The sequence below is a fragment of the Platalea leucorodia genome (genome assembly GCF_965183815.1).
Source record: "Platalea leucorodia genome assembly, chromosome: 5".
NCBI lineage: Eukaryota > Metazoa > Chordata > Aves > Pelecaniformes > Threskiornithidae > Platalea > Platalea leucorodia.
In genome coordinates this window covers 79,809,105-79,834,811 of record NC_138827.1, presented here as the reverse complement: position 1 = coordinate 79,834,811, position 25,707 = coordinate 79,809,105, and the positions used below count along the sequence as shown (strand labels likewise).

The window sequence follows — 25,707 nt, the reverse complement described above, 5'->3', positions numbered from 1 at the left end:
GTATAACCCAAGAAAATAACATATTTTTGCACAAATATGTGCATGTTTATGGAACAACATATGAAGGACCATAAACTTTATTTTTAAAATAGAAATAAAAGTATTGGCTTAACATAGAAGAGCACTGAAATATTCCAGACTACTGCATTTTCTGCTGGAATAAAAAATGCAAATACGGAAATGAAAAAGTAGAGTTGTGAAATTTTCATCTCATCTGGAAGCAAATGTGATTCTTTTTCTGAAATTAAGTATCTGGTTTCTTCTCGGTGAAATGTTGTAAATAAAGGTCACTCTGTGATCTCTGTACAGTAGATTTACGTTAAGTATAGTAGAGATGAAATTAGGCCAACAAATCAAAACAAACAGTTACAGTTGCATATACCCCAAAGTTTTGGGTGCATTCCCAGATGTTTTCTCTACCGTTTTACCATGTACAATATTTGCACGCTTTTACCAGATACATTAAGGTGAAATATTTTACCTTCCTCCAAAATATTCCATATGGTCCATTGCTGTACAAAGATTTTAGATTAGATAAAATAATTGGATGACCCTATGTGGCACATGCTGTGCTGCCATACAGTTATCCCGAGCACATCAGTTCAAACTACTTGTGCATCTCTAGCTATGTGATTCAGTCATGAAAACAGGCACCAGATAGAAAACAAAGTGTTTGCTTAAAAAAATACATGGATTTGGGCTTTGGAACACTAATCTAGAGACCTTTTACTGTGCAGAATGCAAACTCCAAAAGCGGTTCTGGAGGAGAAATAATCAAAAAGAATTTGCTAGTCTCATATTGCTAGACCTTATTTCTGATGGGTAGAGTAATTTCGGCCTTATTTTTGATGATGTAACTGAAAAGGAAGAGAAAGACCTGATGCTGAAAATCTGATATTCCAGCCTGTTTAACCAGTTACAGGAGTCTTCTGTGCAGTGGTTGGATCAATCAAAACATTTGGAAAAACACCATTTAGAGGGAGTTTTTATGAAATATTGGGAGACAATATGTTTACATACAGAAACTGAAGTTACTCCCATGGATTGTAAAGTTACTGTCATTCTGAATGGCTTGCTTTCTTAGAAGACAGATAAATTTAAATTTATAAAAACATTTGTTAAAACAAGATTTGATAAGAAAAATGGACATTGTTTTGTTTATTTTTTTTTTCTAAGTATCAAAAGCAACTACATTCTAGAGGAGTACCACATGTGGACAGGGTACCACATGTGAAAGATATTGAAGTTTGTCATAAAAAAATCGGTATAGTCAGGCGTGTAAATTTCATAGCTCAAAAATACTTTTTAGTCAGGTATTTGTCACAAATAAGAAGTCAACTTCTCAGTAATTAGAATGACATTGATAAGATAGTATGATTCAAAAATTATGAGATCCCCCTTGACTATTTTATTGCATCAGTGCTATCTAAAAACTGCTTTGTGGTTTTAAAATTCCCAACTACAACATGCTTTAAAAGAGGTATGAATAACCATAAAACTGATATTATCACTCACTTGAATCCTTCCTTCCTTCCTTCTAAGGAAAGCAACTGCTTAAGTCACATACATGTGTAAATAACAAGGCTACCTGAACTGGCTTTTGAAGCAAACAGCAATTTACTATTAGTGCAACTTCCCTGAAGTATCTATCAAGTATCTGTTGAAATTGCACACTATCACAAATTGTTTGTGATATGTATATTTTAAATCTGAGTTTTATTAGTGCAACTCATAATACCGTTTGTCTTGTGAAAACTGGCATCATTAAGTTCAGTACTAAGGTGGAGGAAACGTACTTTTTTCCTTTTAAATACACCATTTTTCTCCATACCTACTAAATGGCATGACTCTTGGTGTTTTGAAAGACTTGGCTAAAGAATTTGCAATATCGTGTTGTTGAGAAAGTCACTGCGTTAAAAATAACTCAGCAATACATCATCTCCTATCATTATTCAGAGCGGGCAGTGTCTCCAGTTGGTGAATATCTGTGTCTCTGGTCCAGGACTGATTCCAGTGCTTCTACCTTCAGATGTCATTTTGTTCCCCTTTGATCTTCATTGACTGTTTTAGTGGTTCTTTTCTCTTTCTTGTGACAACTGGAGCTAATATCTAGAGATTAACTGGAGCTAATATTTGAAAATCACAATCTCCTGATGAAAAAAAAAGAAGTCTTACCCTATTCCATTCTTTTTAATTGCTTCTCCATATTTTCTTCAGTATGAGGTGGGATATTTTCTTGCCTCTGTATGGCTAAAGAGAAATCTGTCTTTGAGGTTCACCGGTCAGATTCTTCTCTTTATGTTTTAAAGAACATCTGATGGCTCTTCCCCATGCTAATAATTAGGAGAATGGTTTGCTCAACCTGCCGGTTCCTCTCAAACACAATGTAAATAGAGTAGCACCCATAGAAGCATAACTTAATAAAGACCAAGACAACACATGGCGGTTCGTATATGAGAGCTGAGGTGGCAGTTGCTACCATCTAACAGGGTACTTGTGCTAAAATAACCTTAAATTTGTAAACTAACTGGCACATGTTCTTGCTGTTACTTGACACAGTTGATTGCGAGTGGAGTTACTTAAATACTATAAAACCATTCTTCATTAATGCATGGTGGCAAACATGTTTGCATCCCTTTTTCATTAACTATTTGCACAATAATGTTTTTTCACATAATTGTTAGGAGCTGTGCTTTGCAAGGGAACGTGTACAAAAGAAAAGTCAATGTTGTTTAGTATGGGCCTGCTCCAAAGGCCGCTAAAATTGATCATAATCGTTCCAATTAATTGTTTATCCCAATCAAACAGAGAAAAGACATTACGCCTAATGACTTACAAACCTAATCATAACCACAGAAATCCTTGTGAGTAGAGAAAATTATTACATTCATGTGAGGAGTAATTCACTTGTTTTTTCTTTAAAATAGCTGCTAGTTCTGTTTAACCATCAACACTGATAAAATCCTTGCCAATATGATAGCAATGCCAATTGTTTTAATTATGCATATATATGACCTCTTCTGGAGGTGTGAAACACAGGTGGGTATTCATGCAATCTGAGCATCTTGCTGCCTGTAAATTAAGATTGAGATGAGAGTTGTTTTTACTGTAAACTAATCTTTATTCTTCACACACAGTGGCAGCTTTTCAGCTTCAATAATCAGTCGGTATCACTGTATCATTGTACTGCCTACCTTCCTAGTGCTGACCTTTATCTTCACTGATTGAGAATCCTCAGTCTTTCTATTAGGCATACCGAAAATGGGAAGCTCCCCTGAGTTCCGTTGATGGGAACAAGCTCAAGAGCCTTGGATGACTTACGTGGATTTGTGCTTCCCAAAGAATGTCAAGGCCATTTATATTTCTTTGTGAAAAATGACCGATACCAGTAACTAAAATATTGAAAGATTCTGAAATGCCTCTTTTGGCATTTCTCATAAGAAACAGGCATCAGGTCATGAATAACTTACTTTTGGTGCTTTTCTCTTTCTTTGGTGCTAGTATTTGATTTTTCTCCTGCTCAGAAATCTGTAAGGGCCCATTCTGTTATTCAACAGAACTTCCAGACTTGCAGTGAGATGTAACTGTGCCGAAGTATGTTATGCAGCTCTGTAGATGGCATACTTATTTTACACGTTATGCAAAAGGTCTTATTTTTCCCTTCCTTTCTATTAGTCTGATTTCTAGCACTTTTCCTTCTCCTTGTCATTCATTCATTTGCCTGAAAAATCCAGAGCAACCTTGGGTGTTTCCTAAGTTACACTGGTTTGTGAAAGGCCTTTATGGATGATTACACCAACTGGGGATTTCTAGAATGCAGCAAATTCTTGTCACCACTATGGTACCACTTATTTTCCAAAGTCATGTATATGCTCAAATATCTGTTCATGACAGCTGTGTCATGATTTATGAAGAGGACTGAGTATAAGGGAGAATTTGGCCTGTGAGTTCGAGAGATGCAGCTCTGAGCTAGAGAAGAACAGTGAAAGCACATATTGATTGTCAAGTCAATTCTTTCTTTCTCATTTGGTTTTGCAGGTATTATTACCTTGCATTCAAGGCACATGAGGCTCCCCTTGGTAGCAGAGAAAACTGTCTTGCCATTTTGGAGAAATCTAAACTAGACAACTGGATTCTCGGGAAAACCAAGGTAGAGGGTGCTAACATTTTCTCAAGGATAGTATCCTTTTAGCAAAACATGTCTAACAGTGATTTGGAAAGTACTGCGTTAATGAACAAAAGAGCAAGGAATTTGCTTCAGTTAGCCTCCCAGGTTACGGAGGTGCCCTCCCAAGCCAGCTGAGTTAGTGCTGCAAGAGGAGGGCTACACTGTGTACCTCCCCAAAGTGCATTCTGCACGTGGCTGCCTTGATAAGGACAGTACATCTGTCAGTGCCTGCTGTGGTAGCGCCTCGCTGAAGTTTCTGCTTCTCTTAATCATGGCATGACTGAAACTTCAGACCCTGGCCCATCCTGTGAGCCTATCAATTTGTGGAGTTTCAGGTGAGATCCTTCTGGCTCTTTCAAGAGCCTCTGTTCGTGGTTTAAAACGGAGTGGATGACTTCTGTAAAAAGGATGTTATACAGTATCTTGAGTTGTTTTGCAGTGCACAAAGGAAAAACAAGGATAGTTTTCCTGCTGAAGACCCAGATAAAGTGTATGTAAGCTCCCACAGGATTTGCCTCCTCAAGTGGAATGCTGTTAGACAATATTATATCTAAAACCAAATTCAACCCAGGATTTATCTTCCCACTGCCAAGAAAGGCTATATTTCAAAGTTGTTGATACCTGAAAATATTCCCCTGGCCAATTTGCTTTGTAAATGGGGTAAATATGTGGTTTATTTTGCAATGGGGTGATTATAATCAGTGGAATAGTGAAATTCCACAAGCACACTGAGAGCAAATATTTGATTCACAATGTTGCTATTATATCAGCAACCAGTATTTTATCAGTTTTCTCAGCAATGGTGCCCTAAAATAGTCTGATGTAAGACCAATGAAAAGGCAGAATACAAGAGGTTATGTTACTGCCTGCATGTAATACCGTTTGGGTTTTTTTCCTTCCATTTCAGGTTTTTCTAAAATACTACCATATAGAGCAGTTAAATTTATTCCTGCGAGAAGTTATAGGGAGGGTGGTGGTCATGCAAGCCTATATCAAGGGATGGCTTGGAGCAAGGAGGTACAAGAAAGTCAAAGAGAAAAGAGAAAATAGTGCTGTTACCATACAGTCAGGTAAATGTTCACATTCTGTATTTCATTGAATGTCTTTGCATTTCAAGCTGTTAAATTGCATGTACATTATTTATTCATTTGTAATAGTTTATTATGAATGAAAATAACCGGAGGTGCTTTTCTCTCCAGTTAATTGATGCAAATATTATTGATTTACTTCTAAGGTGTCATCTTAGTATTTGGTAATGTCTTTATTTAAATATTTTAGTATTTTGGATGTGACGCCTGTGCACAAAATGAAAATATTGTTAGGTATGTCTACACGAGCACGCAGCACATAAATGAAATGCAGTAGCATGCCCCCCCCCCACGTATACCAGAATTCCGGATAATGTACATCGTGGGGTGAGCCTGAGATGCTGATTATCAGTAATTTAGCAGGCTTCCTTATATCGAATTTGGGGAGCTGTGTGAGGAGGGGAGTTCTTGTGATGACATGATTGTGCACCTTTGCCTTTTGGGTTAGGACATCAGTGAGCACATGGTGACAATTAAAATTTGGATGAGTGAAGTGGTGTTTGAAGTTGTGGGGATGTGAATACTGCAGTCGTGAACCCAGAGTTCAACATCTGGGTGGGTGGGGAAGAGGTATTGGGATTGGGGGCTGGAGTGGTTACGGCAGGAGGGATGAAAGTTTCAGCACATCTCTGACTCTGTAGACTCTGTAGCACTTCCTTAAATAAATGTAATTTCCAGCACATGGTTTTGTATTTTTAGCCTGGAGAGGATATGAAGCTCGCAGGAAGTACAAGGAAATAAGGAACAGAAGAACTGATGCCGCTATACATATTCAAGCAGGTAATTAAAACATTATTTCAATTGCCAACACCTATTTTGCTGCGGGTGATTTCATGTGTCAGCGTTTATAGCCGAGAGAAATACATACAGTCCAAACAAAAGCTATCAAAAACATTACTTCTAATCATTTGTTCTTCAGTATCAAATGACATCAGTGACAGGTATCAGGCACTTTGGGCTTTTTGTAAGTACTTCTATGGAAGCAAAACATACTGATTAAAAGCTGTTGAGTTAATTCTTTAAGATTCTTCTGAGCACAGTCAGTATGATTCAACTGTATGTAGAGCTGGTATGAAGCACTGGACTGATTTGACTAAAAGTGTGGATGGGAGGCACTGGACATGCATTTCTATGTCTGTCTTTGTGTTGAGCCCTGATCTTGGCAGGTTGCCAGGTTTTTGTTTTGACTGCTTGCTGTGTTTGCCAGCTTTGGCCAATCTTTTGACTCTCTGCCAGACTCCTATGCAGCCATATCAATATGAATTTGAATAACCTTTAAAGAGATTATTGGAGGAACAGGCCCATAGGGCTGTGTAGGTCTCTAGTAGAGAGCAGGGTACCATATGGCACAGAAATCTAAGAACCAGTGCTGTGAACTCAATGGTGTTTTCAGATGCTGCCAATATGAAGCAGCCCCCATATGATGCAGTGTAATACACCTTCCCTGTCCAACCCTAGGTTGAAAGACTGTAACCGATCAAAAATGAGTTGTAGCAAATGTGTTTACAGATAAACCAAGGTACCACCTTTATTTTGCCCGCTTCCTGTGCTATAATTCCTTAAGCTTTGTCCGTTCTCTATTCTGTATTATATAGTCTAAAGTCAATCTGAAAAAGATGTGTTCCCAATATTCTTTGTTCTCAAGCCATTTCCAGTAAATTAATTTGTTTTTCTTTTGTCTAAGTTTGCTACTCTGAAATTAAGCATCACTGTGACTTTCAGCAGAAAACAGAATACCAGTCTAGTTACAGAAAGGAACAGAGCATCATTAGGATAAAATAACAATTTATAGCTTTGCACGCATACTGTTATGTAGAATCATGAACTATAGCTCTAGGGTCAAATGCAGAATATTCTATTAAATGGAGAATTGTTAAGGAGAAATTTTTTTCTCCCATTACAACAAGCACTGAAGGACTGCATAAGCACTCTCTCCCTTTCTTCCTCTCCTTTGTGTTGTCATTTTCTATTGTTTTCATGGCAGCACAGAGAGTAGATCTTAAAGTACCCCCTGCAACTATTTTCTGGACTATTTGCTACAATTACACTTGGCCATACCTGGACTTTGATTTCCTGACTTACAACAGCCTTTTGCTGTAAAAAGGGAAGTGAAACAGTTGACCCATCACTGTCCCACTATTACCAGTTCCTTAAGATGAGAGTTATCTCAGGTTCAGTAGGAAGCTGGTAAGACATTTTGCCTTAGAGTTTTATCCACCCAGATTTCTTAGGTGTGTAGGAGATGCATGCTCATTACTAGCTCTTTAGAGAAAGCAACTGACCTATTCTGATGTTTGCACACATGGGAAGTATTCAGAGCTTTGTTCCTTCCTGCCATCTCTTAGATGCTGTGTTGAACATGGCAGAGCAGAGGCAGTGGGAGTGTACGCATACCCCTGAATCTGGACACTTCTGTTGAGCCCTCTGGACCTACTGCTGGAGGAATGATGTTAGCACTCTTCCCACCAACACACACACTGTCTTCCTTTGTAACCTGGCACTTGACAGTTTCAGTGATCAGTCTGGGTGAATAAGCATTAGGACTACAGGGTTAAGAGTGACACAGTGTACCTTTGTATTAATTAGGCTGTCTGCTCCTCCTATCTTTGGCACTGCATTGGAAGGGGTACAATAATAATAATAATAATAATAATCCTCAACACATTTCTGTCTGCCTTTGGAAACCCATATCTAGGACTTCTTATTTGAAAATTATTCTTGTGCACATTTTTTCTTCTCTACATGCTAATTATTCTGTGTTTCAAATCAAAGCTCAAGCTTGCTAATGGTGGCCATTTTCCAGGTTTTAAAATACACTGACAGTCTTTCTGTTGTTTACATTACACTGTCCAAGTGCCTAGTGACATGGAGACAAAAGCAACTCCAAATCTCTCCCTTCCCTGCACATCTTATAATGTGAGTGTGTAGTTCAAGGCTGCTTTTCAGTAAATGGAGTATGATCACCTTTGTATTTTTTTTTTTTTTTAAATGAGCCATTTCAGGCAGTGAGATAGATAGTTTGCATTTGTCATCCAGACATTAGCAAAACCATATAATTAAAATATATGTACTTCCCTCTCCTTTCCCTCCCCGCCCCCCACTCAAGCAGGCCTTGAAATTTAGGAAGCATTTGGCTTACATGTTTCTACAGAACAGCGCATATTGAAATTTGTTTTCCTTTCATCTCTTTCCCAATAAAAGCAGCCGCTCGGCTTATCCCTTTAGCTTCCTCAGAACTTCCTTTCAGAATTCCCGATCTATTACAGCACATTCACATACCAGAAACAAGATGCCTTTTCATGCTGTCAACCTTTTTCATCTGAAATGTAAATTAATTCTTGCTGGTACGCTTTGACAGAGATCAAAGTAGGGGTATTAACCTTATTGGGCCTTCTCTTCATCAGAATCAGTTCCAAAGACTGCGAGGGTAGTGTTAGGAGGCCAGTCTTCACTGTTATCTGTGGCCCTCCTCCAGGCAGTCCTCTGTCTACAAGTCAGCATTTCAAAGGCGCTGATTTCTTTTGTAAATGACCTTATCATTACTTTAAACTGTGTGAAAAATGATTTGCCTGAATAATTCTTGCAGGATTATTCTGCTCATTTTAATTGTGGGGGGACTTCATTCAGATTCCAGGATATTGTTTAAGTGGTTTTGACAGCAAGTGATCATAGCCTGATATAAAGGAGGAACACAGCTCCTGATTGGAAACCTCTTGACTTGTTCAGATTGTTCATTTCTTGCAAGTCAGTCTTTGAGGTAGGCTGCATTTGCATTTTAAAAATAAACAGATGCCTTTCAAATACATGAGCTGGTGGTCTGGAGATCTCTGTGGGCCCAGCAGTTCACTATCCATTGAAGAAATGTTGGAAGAAAAAACAAACTTAGAAAAAAAAAGAACCCTCACAATATACATGAGGATACAATTCCTGAGTGTATTATATTACATGAAAAACAGTCATTATTTCAGATGGGGAAAAACACCCTTGCTAGGAAACAAAATATTTGTGAATTTAAATTAGGTGGGAAAGAAAAAGCTACCCTACTTCAGCATATCTACATCACAAGTTCTCAGAATACACAGATGTTATTAGACTCATGGCTAAAATGGTACACAGGGTACACAAGGTCTTTCCTACTTCTTCCAGTCACACTTTCCCAAACTGTGAAGGTTAGAAAATGCTAATGTTTAACTTAGAGACGAATTGTAAAGAATGACTTGGTGTAAAGTGTTTGAGTTAACAATACTTTGCACTTCTGAGTATTTCTTTGTAATTGGGATTTGTATTGTTTTGATTTACATCTACATAAAAGGAAAAATATTTTGTTAAAATAAAGAATTTTTAAAAATTATGTTGCCAGATTCACAGCTGGTTCAAATCAGTGTGTATCCACTGAATCATCTGACTGACGTGTTGCTGCACTGATTTACCTCACATGCAAGTCTCGTTTAATGTTTCTTTGTATTAGAATAATGCATTAATTAGAATTTAAAACAAGAGATAATACAATTATAAAAGTACGTTTTCTAGTTATGATAGCATGTATTTCCATGCAGTGTGACTGTTGTCCCGAAAGACTTAAGGGAGGATTTTAATCTGGTTATTTCATTCGTGAACTGACATTGCCAAAATGCCAAGTGAGTGGTGCATGCGATTCACTTAGATCTGAGGTGACATCACTGAATTCATTTTAATTAGGCCCACTTTAGCCATCTGGAATATACTGTGCAGCTCTGGTCAGGACTGAGTTTAACTATGCTTCCAGAGGTGAAAGGCAAATGACTAATCCATTGAGCCACCATCTCCTCCTCCAACACGTGCTCGCACACTCACCATATGTCACATTGTATTGGAAAATTCTTTATCAAGAACTCAAGATTTGGACTCTTTTTTTTTAAATAAGAAGTGATGGATGTTCAGAAGGAAACCAGATGAAGCATCCCTTTGTAAATTACTTTCTTTCTGTAACTTCTGCCCATGCAGTGTTGCTCACTATTTACGTATCTCTAACATGTGCTTCTGGCAAAATTTACTCCATTATAATAAAAAAAAGAGGGCCTGAGAACAGCTGTAATTTACTCTTTTACATTTATAATAAATGTAAGCTTTTAATAGGAGTATTACCTTTGGGATTTTCAACAGGAAAGATTTAATGTTGGCTTCAACAGAAGAAAAGGAAGTATTTCCTGAAAACCCTATATTTATCCGTCTGTTTATATCACTTTGTACATGTGTGTGTACATGTATTCAGCTAATGCTGTTGTATAGATCTAAGAATTACATGAGTAAAATGTTCCAAAAACTTTTAAGCACTTTATAAATATATCTAAAAATATATATTTTTTAATTTTCCTGAAAATAACAACCCCTAAGTAGCAGATCCAGTTTTACTTTCTTATACCATTAATTTTCTTCCTTTTAACTACATTGTCAGTGTAAGAACCATTGAAGAGACGTATGTGTTTCTGTTAATGGCAGCTAAACTGGCTCATTGTATTCCCTTGATTTCACATTCAGGGTAAACCAGACTGGTTTGTACAGGCTGCACAGCTTTAGTTAACTTTACTCTTCCATCTCTTTGTGTTCTGTACTAGCTTAGGACATCCAGTAATTCTTCACTTTTAGTGTCTTATCTCCAGTAACCATTAAAAGCCTGCTGCTCGTGTCCAGGGAACATGTTAGGAAAAGTGAGAAGGCCTTATGGTTTTGAAGTATGAGGTCCTATATTCTATCCCCATCTCTGAGCTAAGCTCTGTTGATGTGAATATGTCTGCATTCCCTTTTGGTTTTCTCTCCTGATTTTGAGGAGATGAAAAGGAGACCATTCTTACTGGATTTCATGCCCTTGCTAAAACCAGGAAAGGACAACAACATACATTGTCCAACAATGCATTGGAAAACCCATTCCTTTCCCTTGCTGATGTTGACAAAGAGTTTCACAGTCATCTTCACTTTTTTTTCTTTGACCAAGTCTCAAGATCAGAGACTGTAATGCATGGTAATTAAAAAACGTATGTTCAAGTGGTGATGTGCATCAGTGACACCAGTCCTGATGGCAGCCTTGTGAGTCTTCCTAATAGTCACTGCTTGTTACTGATAGTTACTGCTTGTATGTGAGAACTTGTGACTTGCTTTCTTGTAATGCTTCTGCCGGAGAACTTAAGACAAGAGTTGTTTTTTTCTGCTATTGAACAGGCATCACGAAATACCCATCCAGAGTGAGAGGTGAAAGAGGGGAGGCATTCATGGGACCCAGCAAAAGATGTGACTCTCCATCCCTTTTACTGTTCATTAGAATTAATTTGGCATGGAGTGAAGAATCAGATTCATGGGCTCCAAATCCTCTCAGATGTTGTTAGTTAAGCTGCTGAATGCTCTTTTAACTAGGCAAATCAAGAAAGTGATATGCTGTTCGTAGCAAATCAACTTCTGATTACAAACTACCATGATATCTTCTGTTCAACAAGCATGAGGTTTCATTTCCGAGTTGCTGTTACATGCTATTTTAGGTGATATTATCGATTAAAAATATGTCTGTGTAGAAAATGTGTGCTTAACGTAATATTTTATGACTGAGAATGAATCCTTCTGCTGTTTAAAATACTACTTCGTCTCCTTTCTTTATACTTCTTGTATAGACCTGTGATTGTTCAGCTTTGATCTTTCTACATTGTGCTTCACAATTTGCTCTGTAACTATATATTTCCTATGGGAATGAGAGGGAAAATGCCTGGACTTTTCCTATCTGGAATTGTACAACACTGTGTGTAATGTATATGCCTTGGTACTTAGACCTTAAAATAAAGGTTTTTAACTGCAAGACACCAAATTTCAGACTCCCTGAGGTAAATATATTCTTGGTTTGCTAGGTGCTGGAGCTGACGGAAAACTCTCTTTGTATGGGAATTGATCAGTACAAGAAGTAAAAATTCATGTCCTAAATTGTGGCACATAAAACATTTAACACTGAGTTACTAATAGAGGTGCAAAAATTAAGTTCAGTTCCTACGCTGCTTTTCAGATCCTGGCCTCTTTGGCTATGTAAAGAGCAGGGTTAAAGATACTGTTGCTGGAAAGTTTGGAATATAGACTGGATAAGGTGAAAATGAGGTGACAGCTGGTAATCATTCTTCTTCAATGATGCAGTGATTGTTCATGGAGCAGTAGCAACATGAGTCTGCTAATTTCACACTCTTTGAGCCAAGTGCTTAGTGTCAAAACCAGCACCAGTCAGTAATGCAAATTGCTGTGATGGAGCAGCTTCCCAGCCTCTCAGGCTCCCCCAGTAGAATTCTCTGCATATGCATTTCTTTTGAAACATTATAGATCCAGTTAATAAATGTTGAAAAGATGCAGTCTTACGAATGCTCGATGAAGCTTTTGAGAGAGAGACAAGTTTGTTTATCCTGCTACTTCAGTTATCCCATGAGTCAAAGGGAAGGTAGGAAAAATACAGCCATGGACCTGTCAGATTCAAAGTATTATAGAAGAATGTTGGAAACCAGCTTGTGGAAAGGTTAAGTTGAAGAGGAGTTCATTTTGAAACTAGGTGTGAAAACAAAAGACAGGGTAAAAACTATGTTTATTAAATCAGATATAGCAGGTTTTATGTAGTGAATGAGGGAAAGACCGAAGTGGTTATACTGACATTAATAAAAGTCTCTGGGAAAAAGAAAAAGAATTTTAAAAAACAAAATCACAGTAGGTATCAGGGTTGATTTTATAGACACACACACACACACATGCAAAGAACTACTAGAAGTTGAGAAATTACTAAAGATAAAACTGAAGCTTATCTTATTAGTTCATTTGTTTCAGTGCTTCTTTATCTTTATAGTAGTCCATCGCCTGACTGATACTCTGCATGTTTCAGCTGCAGAGAGGTGGCTGCTGGCCAGCTGTCTCTGCTGCCAATATCGGAGTAGGCTCCTTGTCTGGTCAGTAGGGGATAGTTAAGGATTGGAAGCCGGATCACATGGGGCAAGTGAGTGCTTGCCTCATCTCTGCCAGACAGGCAGACTTTTCCAGTCTGATTATTAAGGGCAGAAAGTTCCTCAGCCTCACGATACCTGAGCTCTGTATTCAGTACAACACCTCAGCAGGCCCAACTTCTGTCATGCCTTCTGTAAAGTGAATGGTTATTTATTTTGGTAACCTCTCATTAAAAGGCAATTTTTGCTGCTTCTTACCCTGGAAACCTCAGTAGCACTGAAATGCTTAGATTGTTATGGTGCATTGCATACCACAGCTTGAACTGTTCAGATGGTTTTCATTTTCTTATATTGCACAAATAAGTGCAACACCACATATTTTTGTGGAGGTAGGTGGCTGAAAAGAAGACCATTAACGCTATACAGGAATTAAAATAGAAAAGAAGGGATTAGTTACAGCCCTTTCCTAAGGGAAAGAGCAGATGCAATCAAGGTACCTCTATTTTGTTTCCTCCACCATCTTTTCATTATGCAAAAAAAAACATGAATGGGGAGCTAAATTTATAAGAGTAGTGAAATGGAAGAAAAGGGAAATCAATCAATTATCTCATAATTTGGTAATAATTGAGGGATTCAAATTCTATGGGGTCTTTATTCTCTGTTGTGTAGGTAATGCCTACTTCTAGTGTTTTCATAAAATCAGAGGTGTGAGATACAGAGAAAACTTTTTAATCTTCTGATCAATTTATCTGTTCTCAATTTATTTTCTATTCTATATTTATTCTACCTCCTGATTTCCCTTTGTAATCTACAATGTTATCATGACCCTGATCCTACATGAGGTTGCCCTAGACCCCATTTCTGTGCCTATCCTACATCCCACTGTAATATTTAACCCTGTACTCTAGGAACCCCAATGAGAAGGCTCTTCTCCTCCTCCTTTGGGTAATTAGTCCTCAGACTGACTCTGCTTTCACATGTGTTTAGTGTGCTTAAAAGCTTTTCCTGGACAGAGAATTTTTTTCCTCAAAATCATAACATTTCCTGGTCTCAGCTCAAATTTTCTTTTACATATTGTCTCACTGTTTAAGTTGCAGTCCTGCTAGACTAATAAATAGCTCCTTTCCCTCACAACCCTCAGCCTTCTTATTCAGCAACTGCATGTTGCACCCTTCAACTATGGCATTGATACTGTACTTACTTTCTTCATTATTCAGCCCTTTCTCCCCTTTTATCAAGGTATTTGTACTTAAAATAACGCTTGAAATAAACCCTACAAAAAATAAAATTTGAAAAATTGTGGGTTTAAGTGTACATTGCAATACTTTTTAGTCTTTTGTCCTAAGTGCAGTATGTATTGCTATCAGTGGTTTGTGCTGGAGGTTTATTAATAACTGCTCACAGGTGTCAAGAATTCAGGCAAATTCATGTCAGATAAAACTACAGAAGTAGTTAAGTTATTTAGGTACCCAAATCCGGAGGCAATCCCTGGAAATAAAGGATGCAGATATCTTCAAAATGTTATTCATCATTGCCATTTTCTTTGCCATTTCATTTCACTGCATGTTTGCTACTTCATTTAGTATTTCCAGTGATTGTTTTGTTCTGCTCTTTTTTTTATGAATGGTATAAATTCCAGTCTCTGTAGATTTTTTCCCTGATTATTTGTATGAGAGGTATTTTAAATGTTTTATTATGGTTACAGTTAATTGAAAAATAGGAGAAGATACTATTAATTTTTCTAGTTTTAATTGAATATATCTGTCCCTGGCTCCTCACCCCTCTACCCCACAATAAAAGCAGGTAAAACTTCTGATTCTGTAAAATTCTGACTAGCCCAAACCATGGCAGTTGTGATTAAAGAAGGTGTTTTTCTACTATGATTTTCTACTATGTATTTTAATGCATTCTAAGCTGAATTCCTATTTAAATTAGACATGTTCTCATTTCAAGGCCTGTTTTCCTTGCCTGGGCTGTGCGAAGTGGTCACTGTAACAGTGAGAGTGTAAGGCCCTGTATAATTTCCAGCTGTTGTTAACATTGCAAACGCTGGAGCCACCCCTGTGAGGTGCTAAGTGTTCTTTCTGTCCACGGGTTCAGTAAAAGTTGAGGGCATTCAGCTGCACACTGCAGAGCCAGTCTGCATTTCAGGCTCTGCAGAATTTTTCTCTGATGCATAACTATGTTTTTTAGCTTTCAGGGGATATATTGTTCGTAAAAACTACACAAGATTGAAAAAGAGCACTGGCTGTGTAGCAGATCCTCAGCTTATAAGCAGCTGCTTTACTTCTGATTTTGGCTGTGAAGAGCACTGGTGAGTTGAATCCTTTGCTGTCTATTATCTAACAGAAGTCATTTTCCACACAATGAGATCTGAAAGGAGCAGGTGCATCATCGTGATTCAGCCAGCTCTTAGGGAATCTGCCATTTTCTGAGGATGAGCACCTGTAGGTAAGCCAGTCCTCCCACCAGCTTAGTCATCTCAGAGTTCTCCCAGTTAGCTGAGTTAGATTTATTTGCGGTGCTGTTTGTCTTGGGTTGCTGTCCTGTTTCTGTGCACTTCTCGGAAGTACCCAGAATACCGTAGATTGCAGACAGGATTGCAAGTGCTCAGCATTTCAGAATTGACTGCAGTGCGTGTTATTAAATTCTCAAGAGTGGAAAGTTACCCTTCTGTGTCTGTAAAGCTCCATGCAGACCAGCAATGAGATAGGGAAAAGAGCTGTAAAAAGCAGATGGAAAAGTCACTGACAGAAAGCCTAGGAATGCTCTAAACCGTAATAGTGACACCCTCCTCTTTGTAGAGGAAGGGTATTTTAACCTTCCTTACCAACGGAGTCACTCCAGACAAATGTCCCCCTGACACTTCCTTCGGTATGAGAGGCAAGAGGGATCTGTTATGTCTTTAGCTGTTGTCATAGTCTGTCTCTCCAATAGTGTTCTAGGAGAGGTAGCTGCATTTGCTGGATTAATCCCTTTGATTAGCAAGTTTCAGTGACTAAGAGTTATGAGATCTCTCCTGCTGTGGTGTGGGCATGAGGACATCTCAGTGCTTCTTCCAGTTCTTACTCCTGTTATTTTATGTACTTCCTATATAGCATATAAATGCAGGTTCTGTTATACCTCTTTAAGAGTTCTCTGAGGAAATCAGTGACTTGCTTGACTGTAACTCGATGCTGTTATTCCATTAAGAAGACACTTTTTTAAAATAACTGTTAACTTCTCCAAAACAGTGTTTCTGTCTCTGTGTATGCTCATAACATTGAGTTATGTTAACTTCAATGCTAACTTTCATTGATTTAGATTGAATAATATCTGCTACATGCTCTGGTGCATTATTATAGGATTTTGTTCAGGTGTGGAACCAGCATTCTTGTAGGTTAATGGTGCTCCAGAATCTCTCCTTTGCAGTAGCCTGTTTTCAGCATGAAAAAGGTTCAGGCCATTGGACAAGGACTAAATAAATAAATTAATAAATAAATAAATGGTTTTGGTAATGATTTTCAGGGAAAAGAATGAGCCCACTGCAATTTACCATCATAGCTCTGTCTTTGGGTTGCCTCACTGCACATTGGGGCAATGAGCTTCCTAATTTATGATTCCCTTCATGTGCATGCAGCTCCTTCTGTCTCTTAAGTACTTAAGAGAACTATTGATGATCGCATGTTCATTTGTTCTCCAGTCTGCACTGGTGGTTAAAAGCAAGAGCTAATAATCTATTATCAGTTTTCTTTGACATCCCAAATTATAATTATTTACAATGTAAATATACTTTTTTTTTTCTTTTTAGTGATCTAGAGCTTTCACCTGGACTTGTTTGGAGGCACACAGCCTGTTTAAACTTTTTCCTTCATCTGTGTTATGTGTACTTAGCCAGGAATTATTTTCTTCCCTTTTAGCATTAGGCTGTTTCTGGAATTCCTTGTTGCTCTCCAAACAAATGTATTTTTCTGGATTAGGTACAGCTTGCTTAATTGTACATCCCTTGAGGCTCATGCAGATTTTATGGTTCACTAACTGTTGAGTTGAATTTGGGCTCTATGAAGCACAAATATACAGACCTTTAAAGATATTCAGCCACCGAACTTACATTGAAATCAATGTCTAAATGCCTTTAGATATCTGGCCTGAAGATGCCCATGTAAAATACATTGGCCATTCAGGTCTTGCACCCAGTCCTGATTGCTATGCACCATCAGGCAGATAAATAAATTCATATCTTCTTTTGCTTGGAGTTGCTCAAATGCCATTACTGCTGGCAGTTCTCAAGTTTAGCCCCAACAAATATTGCAGATTATATGCCTAATCCTATAAATTTCTCAGCAGTGGTCTCAGGTTCCAGTGATTTCAGTGAGACTTGAAAATGTTCAGCATTTCACAGGTGATGTTCAGAATCTTAGGACTAAATCTGATAACTTACTTCCCATAAATCAAGCCTCACTTCTACATGTAGCTGTTACTGGGCTGTTGTGTTTTAAGCATATGGCTGTTCAGTCATACAGGAAACTTGTAGGAAACAGGAAGGCTGCTGAATAATAGTGCAGATGTTTAACACAGTAGCTGGTAATCTGTCCCTAGAGAAGACAGCCTCACTGTGGCTTCACATACTGTGGAAGTGAAGTATCGAATAATAGAATATTCTTTTCTCTTCATTTCCTTTCATTTCTTTCCATTTCTTTTATTTTGTTCCATTTTTTTCCCTAACTGGTAGTTTTGGAAAATGAAAAATGAGCTTAGAGGTACTCAGGATCAGAAAGCAAAATGATATACAGTTCTGTTCTGTTGTATGCACAGAAATATAACTATACATTTAAATGTATGATAACCTGCTGCTTTCTCAAGGATCTGTTAAAAAAAAGAAGTTACAGTATTATATATAAAGCACTCAGTTTTACTAAATAATGAATTTCAGAAGTGTTCAGAAGAAATGGCCACTTTAAAAAAAATTGAATTCCTTCAAGGAAATTGAATCTCTACACCTAGTTCACACTCTTCAGTCAGTGAATGCAGGACATAAGGAAACTCAAGCTAATAAATGATGTAGGATGCTAATTCAATGCACACATTAAACATTGCATGTTAAATGTTTCCTACATTTATATGCTTGACTTGAAAACCAGTATTAACTGTGTTCAAATGCAAAAATCTTTCCTGTATGAAGCTGATGTCACAAGTAAGTAAAGACACATTGAGAATTGGCGAATATTTCTGATAGGAATACAAATAGGTATAGGAAAATAATGTAAATGTTATCAGGGAAGTGGCTTTATCTCATGGAAAAAATGTTTTTCCATTCAGTTCCACAGAGCTGTGGAGTTGCCTCTGACTCTTTCTACCTAAAAAGGGTCATGGGATTAATTGTACACCAGGGAGACTGATACTAAGTCCGAATTCCTCCCTAAAACCCAGTCTGTGTATGCGACACTTGCCAAGCCTTTTCTTGACATCATCAGCCACTGAGAGGAACCTGCAGGCCTGTGTGGCGTGAAGGAACTGAATCACAGTCAAACCCTTTCCCAAAGTAGCTCATTCAGAACTTAAAAAGGGCAGAGTTATTTTAAAGAGCCAAACGTGATCAGGACTAAATTCAAATAGAGAAAGTGAAAACCTTTTGGAGCCCTTTTTACAACCCTACTGAATAGCAGATTTACCCTTTTGCAGAGAGCTGAATAGGCAGCAGAGAAGGGAGGAGAGTGACAGGGTCTCCCCTCTCATGAGGCCAGCGCAGACACCAGCCTCGCCTCATGTCTGCCTCCATTTTACGATTGCTCATCACATGAAATCGAAGATACTGCATTTTGCAATGGCATAGCTACAATTTCAAGTTAGTATTAGGGATCTCTTGAGCTAATTAGGAATAATCTGTGGAGAAGGGAGAAGTAATCTTCTAGAACGTCCTGTGATTTTTAACTTGTTAGACTGACAGATCTCTAGCGAATATATTTTTCATAAATGTTCTTGTTCTTAGCAGGATAATCTACAGTTCAGTGACTAAGGACCTTAATCTACACTACGTTGTTCATGTTCTTGTTCAGACAGAGCTGTCATCCTCAAATATCTTTAAATCCCTTTAGAATCTCATCAAAGCATCTGTAACCTGCATGTTCCACCATCTTCTTATCTATTTCCCTCCCAAATGAAAATTGTGTTAAATAATACTGATCTAATACATACTGTGGAAAATACTTCCTGTATTGTTCTTTTTTTACTGTAGCTCACTGACTGCTAAATATCACAATATACGTTAACTATATGTACATGATCAGTGGCCTTATACCATGTAGTACAGCAGAAAGCATTGTTTCCACATAGTGATATTGTTACACATCAGTTATGTCTGTAACTATAACTGCGTGTCAGTGAGTATCCCTTGCTCCTTTGTTTCCTTATGGAGCTCTGTGTGTTAAGGATGCATGTTAGAAGATACCTGACATCAACAACAGTTCACACTCTTGAGTTGAATTCATTGTGATTTTTCTCCTTACATCTTCCTCTTTTTAACTAGTTGGTATCATGTTCATGCTTTGGTCAGCATAGGTTCTCAGAAACCATTCATTTTAGTAAAACTCTTCACATTCACATGAGACTGAGGTAATCAAGATTGGATAATAAAGCCCGAACAAAACTACACAGGCATACCAACTTAGGTGTTTGGAAAGATATAGACAAAGAATAATTATCAGTGTTTCTCTGTTCTACAGGAAGTATGCCTCTGAAAGCCAAGTTTCAGAAATGGGTCTATTTCTACTCATTAATGGCTCGACTGATGAAGCAGAATCTGATTACTAGATTTGTATCAGTACTAAGTGAGTGATGGTTACAAGGGTTTAAGAGGGCAGGATTAGAATTAGAAACAGAGGTACATGGACTGTAATGAACCACAAAATGAATGTCAGTCAGTAATGGCACCCTGCTTCAAAGTTTACATTGGGTAGTAGCAATGAGGACACACATGTGCATCGTAGCATTTTTGTCAACACTGTCAAGACCTCAGTTAGTGTAGTCTATTAGACACCGCACTTCAAGAAAATGAGCAAGTCCCTCAGCAACAAAAATTATCACATCTCTATAAAGGGGAGATCTCTAAGGGAGATGAAAAACTGAGGGTACATGTGGTATCATTTCTTCAATCGGGAAAGGCTGATGTGAAGAGGAGAGGAACAAACTGTCCTCCATTGAGAATCAGGCGGGAAATAATGGGCTTGCATTGCAGCACAGGAGAGTTAGGTTAGACATCAAGAAAAGCTCACTGATGGTAAGCTGAGTTAAACCTTGTGTAGGTTACCTTGGGAAGTTTCGACATCTCCATCACTGCAGGTTTTAAAAATCAGCCTAGACAAACTTATGACAAAAAAAAAAAAAAAAAGAAGGACTAGGTGTAGCTGATTTACCTCTGAAAATGGGGGTGGCTTCAATGATTTGCCAAGATTCTTTTTATGATTTATAAATACAGAGTGACTTCTTGAAATGTAACATCTCTGTGCCGGTGTGTTTGGCATTGCAAGTCAGCCACTTTTATAGCATTTTAGTGCCAGCAGCCGTGGCTGCATCAGTGTAGGGAGTAAGTATAAAAATTGTTCTAGAGGAATTCTCCTTGGTTCAGCTTTACATGCAACAGCATTGTTGCTGTGCCTGAAAAATGAACAATGTTCATTTCTGAATGTTCTGCAACAGCTGGAGGCCCATTGAAATAGTATGCAATATGGATTCACCTACATGGACACTGGTGGACACATAAACATAATATCGCATGTATCCCTAAGAGTAGAGAATAAACATGATTTCAGTCACATGAGTACCGATCAGTTCAGAAACTGGCTTAATGTGAATTAAACTGTTCCATATAAAAACTCTTCTATCTTCTGCTATGCTTTCTTTGACATGATCTGCAGCTTGCCTCTCACTAAAGTGAGGTTCACTGAGTCAGTCAATAACAAAACTTTCCTTGGATTCTTTTGATTAAAAGAAAAAAAAAAAAAGACTATGTTAGTGTGCTTCTGTTCTTCATGGATAGCTGCTTGAAAGGGTCACATCTCCACATTTTAAACCTTTTTTTTTTCAGAACCTTCAGATGAATGCCATCAGGTCCTGGAGATTTACTGCTCACATTGCTCCATAATTCCCTCCTTGGATAATTTCAGTTTCTGTCAAGACCACACTGTGATCTTTTGAATATGAATTTTTATTTCTTTCCACAGTAAAAGCTGATATAAAGACATTCTGCTTTCCTTTAATTGCTTTGCTTTCCTATTTGTAATCGTAGCAAACATTAAGGTTATTGCTTGTAATGGAAATGAGAGGTCTGCCATTCCTGTGGCATGCAGTGGAACCCATTGGGCCTGATTCTGCTGTCCTGTGAGCTTCTAATTACTTTACAGTTCATAAGTTCAAATAGTTACTCATGATTTATAAAGGTGTAAATGGAAATTTGGGCACAATTTTTCAGTGTCATCTTTTTTTTTTTTCCTCCTTGCCATCCCTTTGGAATTTTTCATCTACCCATGCTGGAAGGATTAAATTTGTTCTGTTCAGGAATACATTATTTCTGCAAATGAGCTGTATTCTTTCTAGTGGAATATCTAGGAGTGTTTCTAGCATTTTCAAAAGCATTTTAAGTAATGAAAGTCCAAATTGCATGACTGACTTACACTCATAATGGCCAGAGTAACTCCAAAACTAGCTATTTTTCTCCAGCATAAATTAGTCTGTGCTTCTAGTCTTACGATGTTATGGTTTGACTGCTTTCAGTGCTAAGGATAGTGTGGCTATACACTATACAGATGTGTAGACAGACCCTAAGAATCAATGTTTCTCTTTTTGTCAATGTTTCTTGCTAATTGAGTGATTTATAGACAGTCCATATGTGAAGACTGAGGCGTATTATAGCTCAGTAGCTGAACATTCAGCAGCAAATTGTTGTATTGCCTGACTGAAACCAGGCACATGAACCTGGATCTCTTGCATCCTTCCCAGGTAAGTGTGCTGACTGGATCTCATCTCTCTGACCCAAACACTGCTTTCCTGCAAATTTGGAAAATAAAAATCTTTGGAAACTATAGGACAAGCAATTTCTTCAAAGATACCTGAAAATACCCTGCATCTCAAAATCAGCCTCAGATGCCACCTTTGAAAATGTTAGCTATCATCACTGATTGGCTCATATGAACTAACTACTGCTGAGCTGTCCTCCTGTTGCTATTGCATTTTTCATATTACATACTAGCCAGATTTTCAGAATAGCTCAGCAACTGATTTCAAGGTGCTCAGCATCTACAGTTGATGCCATGTTTTCAGAAGTATTCCCTGCCAGTTTGACATTGTGATGGGTTGACCTTGGCTGGCTGCCAGGTGCCCACCAAGCTGCTCTGTCACTCCCCCATCTCAACAGGACAGGGGGAGAAAAATACAACAAAAAGCTCACGAGTAAAAACTAGTAATCATCAAGTACATACTTACATCAGCAACAGTACATTCTGTGGAAGGATGGGGTATCTTGTGCCAAATACAACCCTACTTAGGATTGTTCTCATCAGAAACATGGCATCACTGGGATCCTGACAGAGAGTCAGGGTCTAAGGGCTTCAGAATTCCGGAGGCTGATTTTCGCTAGCTTAAGCTGTACAGAAGGCAAGTTGCTGAACTTTACCTGCTTTAAACATTTTGACAATCTTCTAGCCCTGGCCAAGTGCTGGCAAAACCATACTAAATTCTAGATATTTTTTTTTTAATAGAAGGTAGAGATTAGTTCAAGCTGCAGATTCAGATCCAGATCCAAACCACCCCAAAATCTGAATATTTAAATTTAGATGACAATTAGTCTGTTTTGGAATTGTAGGCCATTTGCAACATACTGATTCAACAGCAGATTTTCATTTTTACATCTACCACATTGATATTTGAGGATTGTTAATGATTTTTAGCTCATATTCGTTTTATTTTCTGCAGTATTGGGGGGTGGGGGAATGAATCAACTCAACAAAAGCTTGAGTAATTTTGGGGAAAATGGCAAGTTATCTAACTAATCCCACTCAATAAATTGTTATCTAAATAATATATATGCAAGATGAATAGTAATAAAGAACTTTACAGATAATATGGTACATGCACAAATGCAATGTCAAATACAGTGCTAGGCATATTTTATACTTTCCTGTACAAGAAGTGTGCCAGTACAAAATGGGAATGCATTTTTAAAATGGATCCCTCCATTTCCTGCAAGGAAAACACCAGTTTAAATTCAAATTACAGTCTAGGCAGAATGTTTTCCTTCTCTTTCTTAGTGTCAAAGAATAAGGGGAATTTTAATTCCCCAAACCTGACAAGCAAATCCAAACTTCATTCATGAAATTACAACATTACAAAAAAGTTGAATGTTTACTGTGCTCGTGAATGCTTCATTTTGTTCCCACACCCTGAGGTAGCTTATTGACAACCGTGATGCCATCATTGTTGTGATTAGTTTGAAACAATTCAAGTCAGCACTCTTGAGCTGGGGTAACGCATTCAGACAAACTTAATTAACCTAAGAGCCTAAATCCTATTGCAAACAAGGCTTGAAATACTTCAGTAGCCTCTGTGGATGTCACAGAATAAATGTATTATCTAATACGTATGCATGGTGATATAGCACTATCATATACATAATAGTCTAAAATGTTTCAAGTCCTTCAGTAGTAGTATTTTAATCTGAAGTATTTTTAAAGGGTACATTTTATAGGTGCGTTTTGAAAGGTAAAATGCACATGTGGCCAGACGTATTTTTTAAAGTTGTTCTATTGTTACGCGAGTAATTTATAACTAGTGTAGCTGACTGAAACATAAGTATTGACAAAAAATGAAATTTGAAATAACATATGTTGTATTTTTTAATTAGTAAAGTAATTTTTGTTCTTTTTATTCCCCCATCCCACTGTGACTGAAAGGGCTGAAATGTATTCAGTTGCAATAACTGTGTAAAACTGAAAGAGGTACTTAGTACCTTGTAAAGCTTTTCCCCGTCTATGAAAAAAGCTACGATATATATGTCTAAACCAAAATCTATGACTGAAACTTAGATTTCAGATGTTTTCATCTATAAGTAGAAATAGAACTGCCATTAATTGTGTTTTCAGAAAGGTTGTGAGCAGGTTGGAGAGTAATGATTCAATGGCTGAGGCGTGTTTTGACAATCAGAAAATCTTGCTTTTATTCCCAGTTTTAGGACCATGAGCATATCAAATAATATCTATGAACCTCATTTTTTTATCCATCAAATGAAGTTGGTAGTATCTTTTTTTGGTTTTGCATAGCTAAAGATTCTGGAGCAAGTTCTGTCTGGGTGGACTTTACTATTGAAGAGATCCATTGACTTCAAAGGCCTGCCAACAAGGATCAGGGCCTGCAGAAGGTTTTGATGATACTTTAATTAGCATTAATGAGAGCAGGAGTTGGCCTTTCATATTTTTATGGTGACATAATGTGGTGGTACAATACTAACAGACATAGACAAAGAATCTAAGAACTCTTACTCCTTGCTCTGTGCTTAACCCAAATGGCATTAGAAGAAAACAAAGCCGTGTGTTTTACTTCTTCCTCATCTGTCAAATTTTGAGTGTCTAAGTTTGAATTCTGTGAAAATAGCTTTTCACAGCCCTGGAAAAAAAACTTTCATGTAAAATCTTGTCAAATTAATTTTAATACATGACTTCAATTTCATAAAATTCTCATAAACTCATTTTACACATATGCACGTATCCACAAATTTTTAACGACAAATTCATTGCTCACAGCCTGTTACTGTGTTTAATAACATGCACTTCCTTATAAGAGGAAATGGGGCTGGTCTGTGTTTTCTCTGAATTGATTGTATGTGCATATTTAGAAATTGGGGGAGGGGGAAAAGGGAAAATCAACAAAAAAAAGTGTATGCCAGTAAACCTTTTGTAAGAATGAAGAAATTACAGTATTTAAACTACATATTTTATTTTTCTTTGCTTTTAGGCAGCAAACCAGTAACCAGTCTTCTCCTGTGGTGCCTGATTTTCTTGACAAACAAACAAAAATGGTACTACTAAGTTTATATTCTAAAATAACATCACATTATAACTTCAAATTCCTGAGTCCACAGTTCTGCAATGTGTTCATGGCTGCTTGGCGTAGCCATCTGAACATGAAACCGTTAGTGATGTTTTGAAGTCTTTGAGACAAAAGCCTGCTTGCTAAGAACTTTAGTTCTGTAGAAAGACAGGGAGGTACAGTGAATAAGAGAATCAAAAGGCTGGAAATTTGCTGCTGAGAATAAATGCTAGCTGCTCCCTGAGGTGATTTGTCTGTGCACTTCACTTTCTACAGATGTTAGAGACTCTTTTTTAGTAAGGACCTGAGGTTCTTTGGTAGCACTTTGATATCCTGCTCGAATTCAATATGTGAAATGGAGGAGTCGCTCTGTGACTTGGAGCACAGCATAGTCTTTGAAGTCTGATCCAATTTTTGCTGCTTACCATTTGATGTTGAAAGGATGAAATGGAGAAAATGTACAGTT

The 25,707-nt window shown here is 37.7% G+C and overlaps 1 protein-coding gene across 1 annotated transcript in view; it reads left to right on the top strand.

Moving 5' to 3' along the window:
- The window catches only part of MYO3B (myosin IIIB), a gene marked incomplete at both ends in the record, with an annotated part of 209,195 nt that overhangs the window by 140,215 nt on the left and 43,273 nt on the right, over nucleotides 1-25,707 (top strand). Inside the window, 5 exon segments of the mRNA XM_082311465.1 lie at nucleotides 4,039-4,150; nucleotides 5,076-5,238; nucleotides 5,956-6,036; nucleotides 15,381-15,501; nucleotides 25,167-25,230. Coding sequence (XP_082167591.1) covers nucleotides 4,039-4,150; nucleotides 5,076-5,238; nucleotides 5,956-6,036; nucleotides 15,381-15,501; nucleotides 25,167-25,230 — 541 coding nt within the window.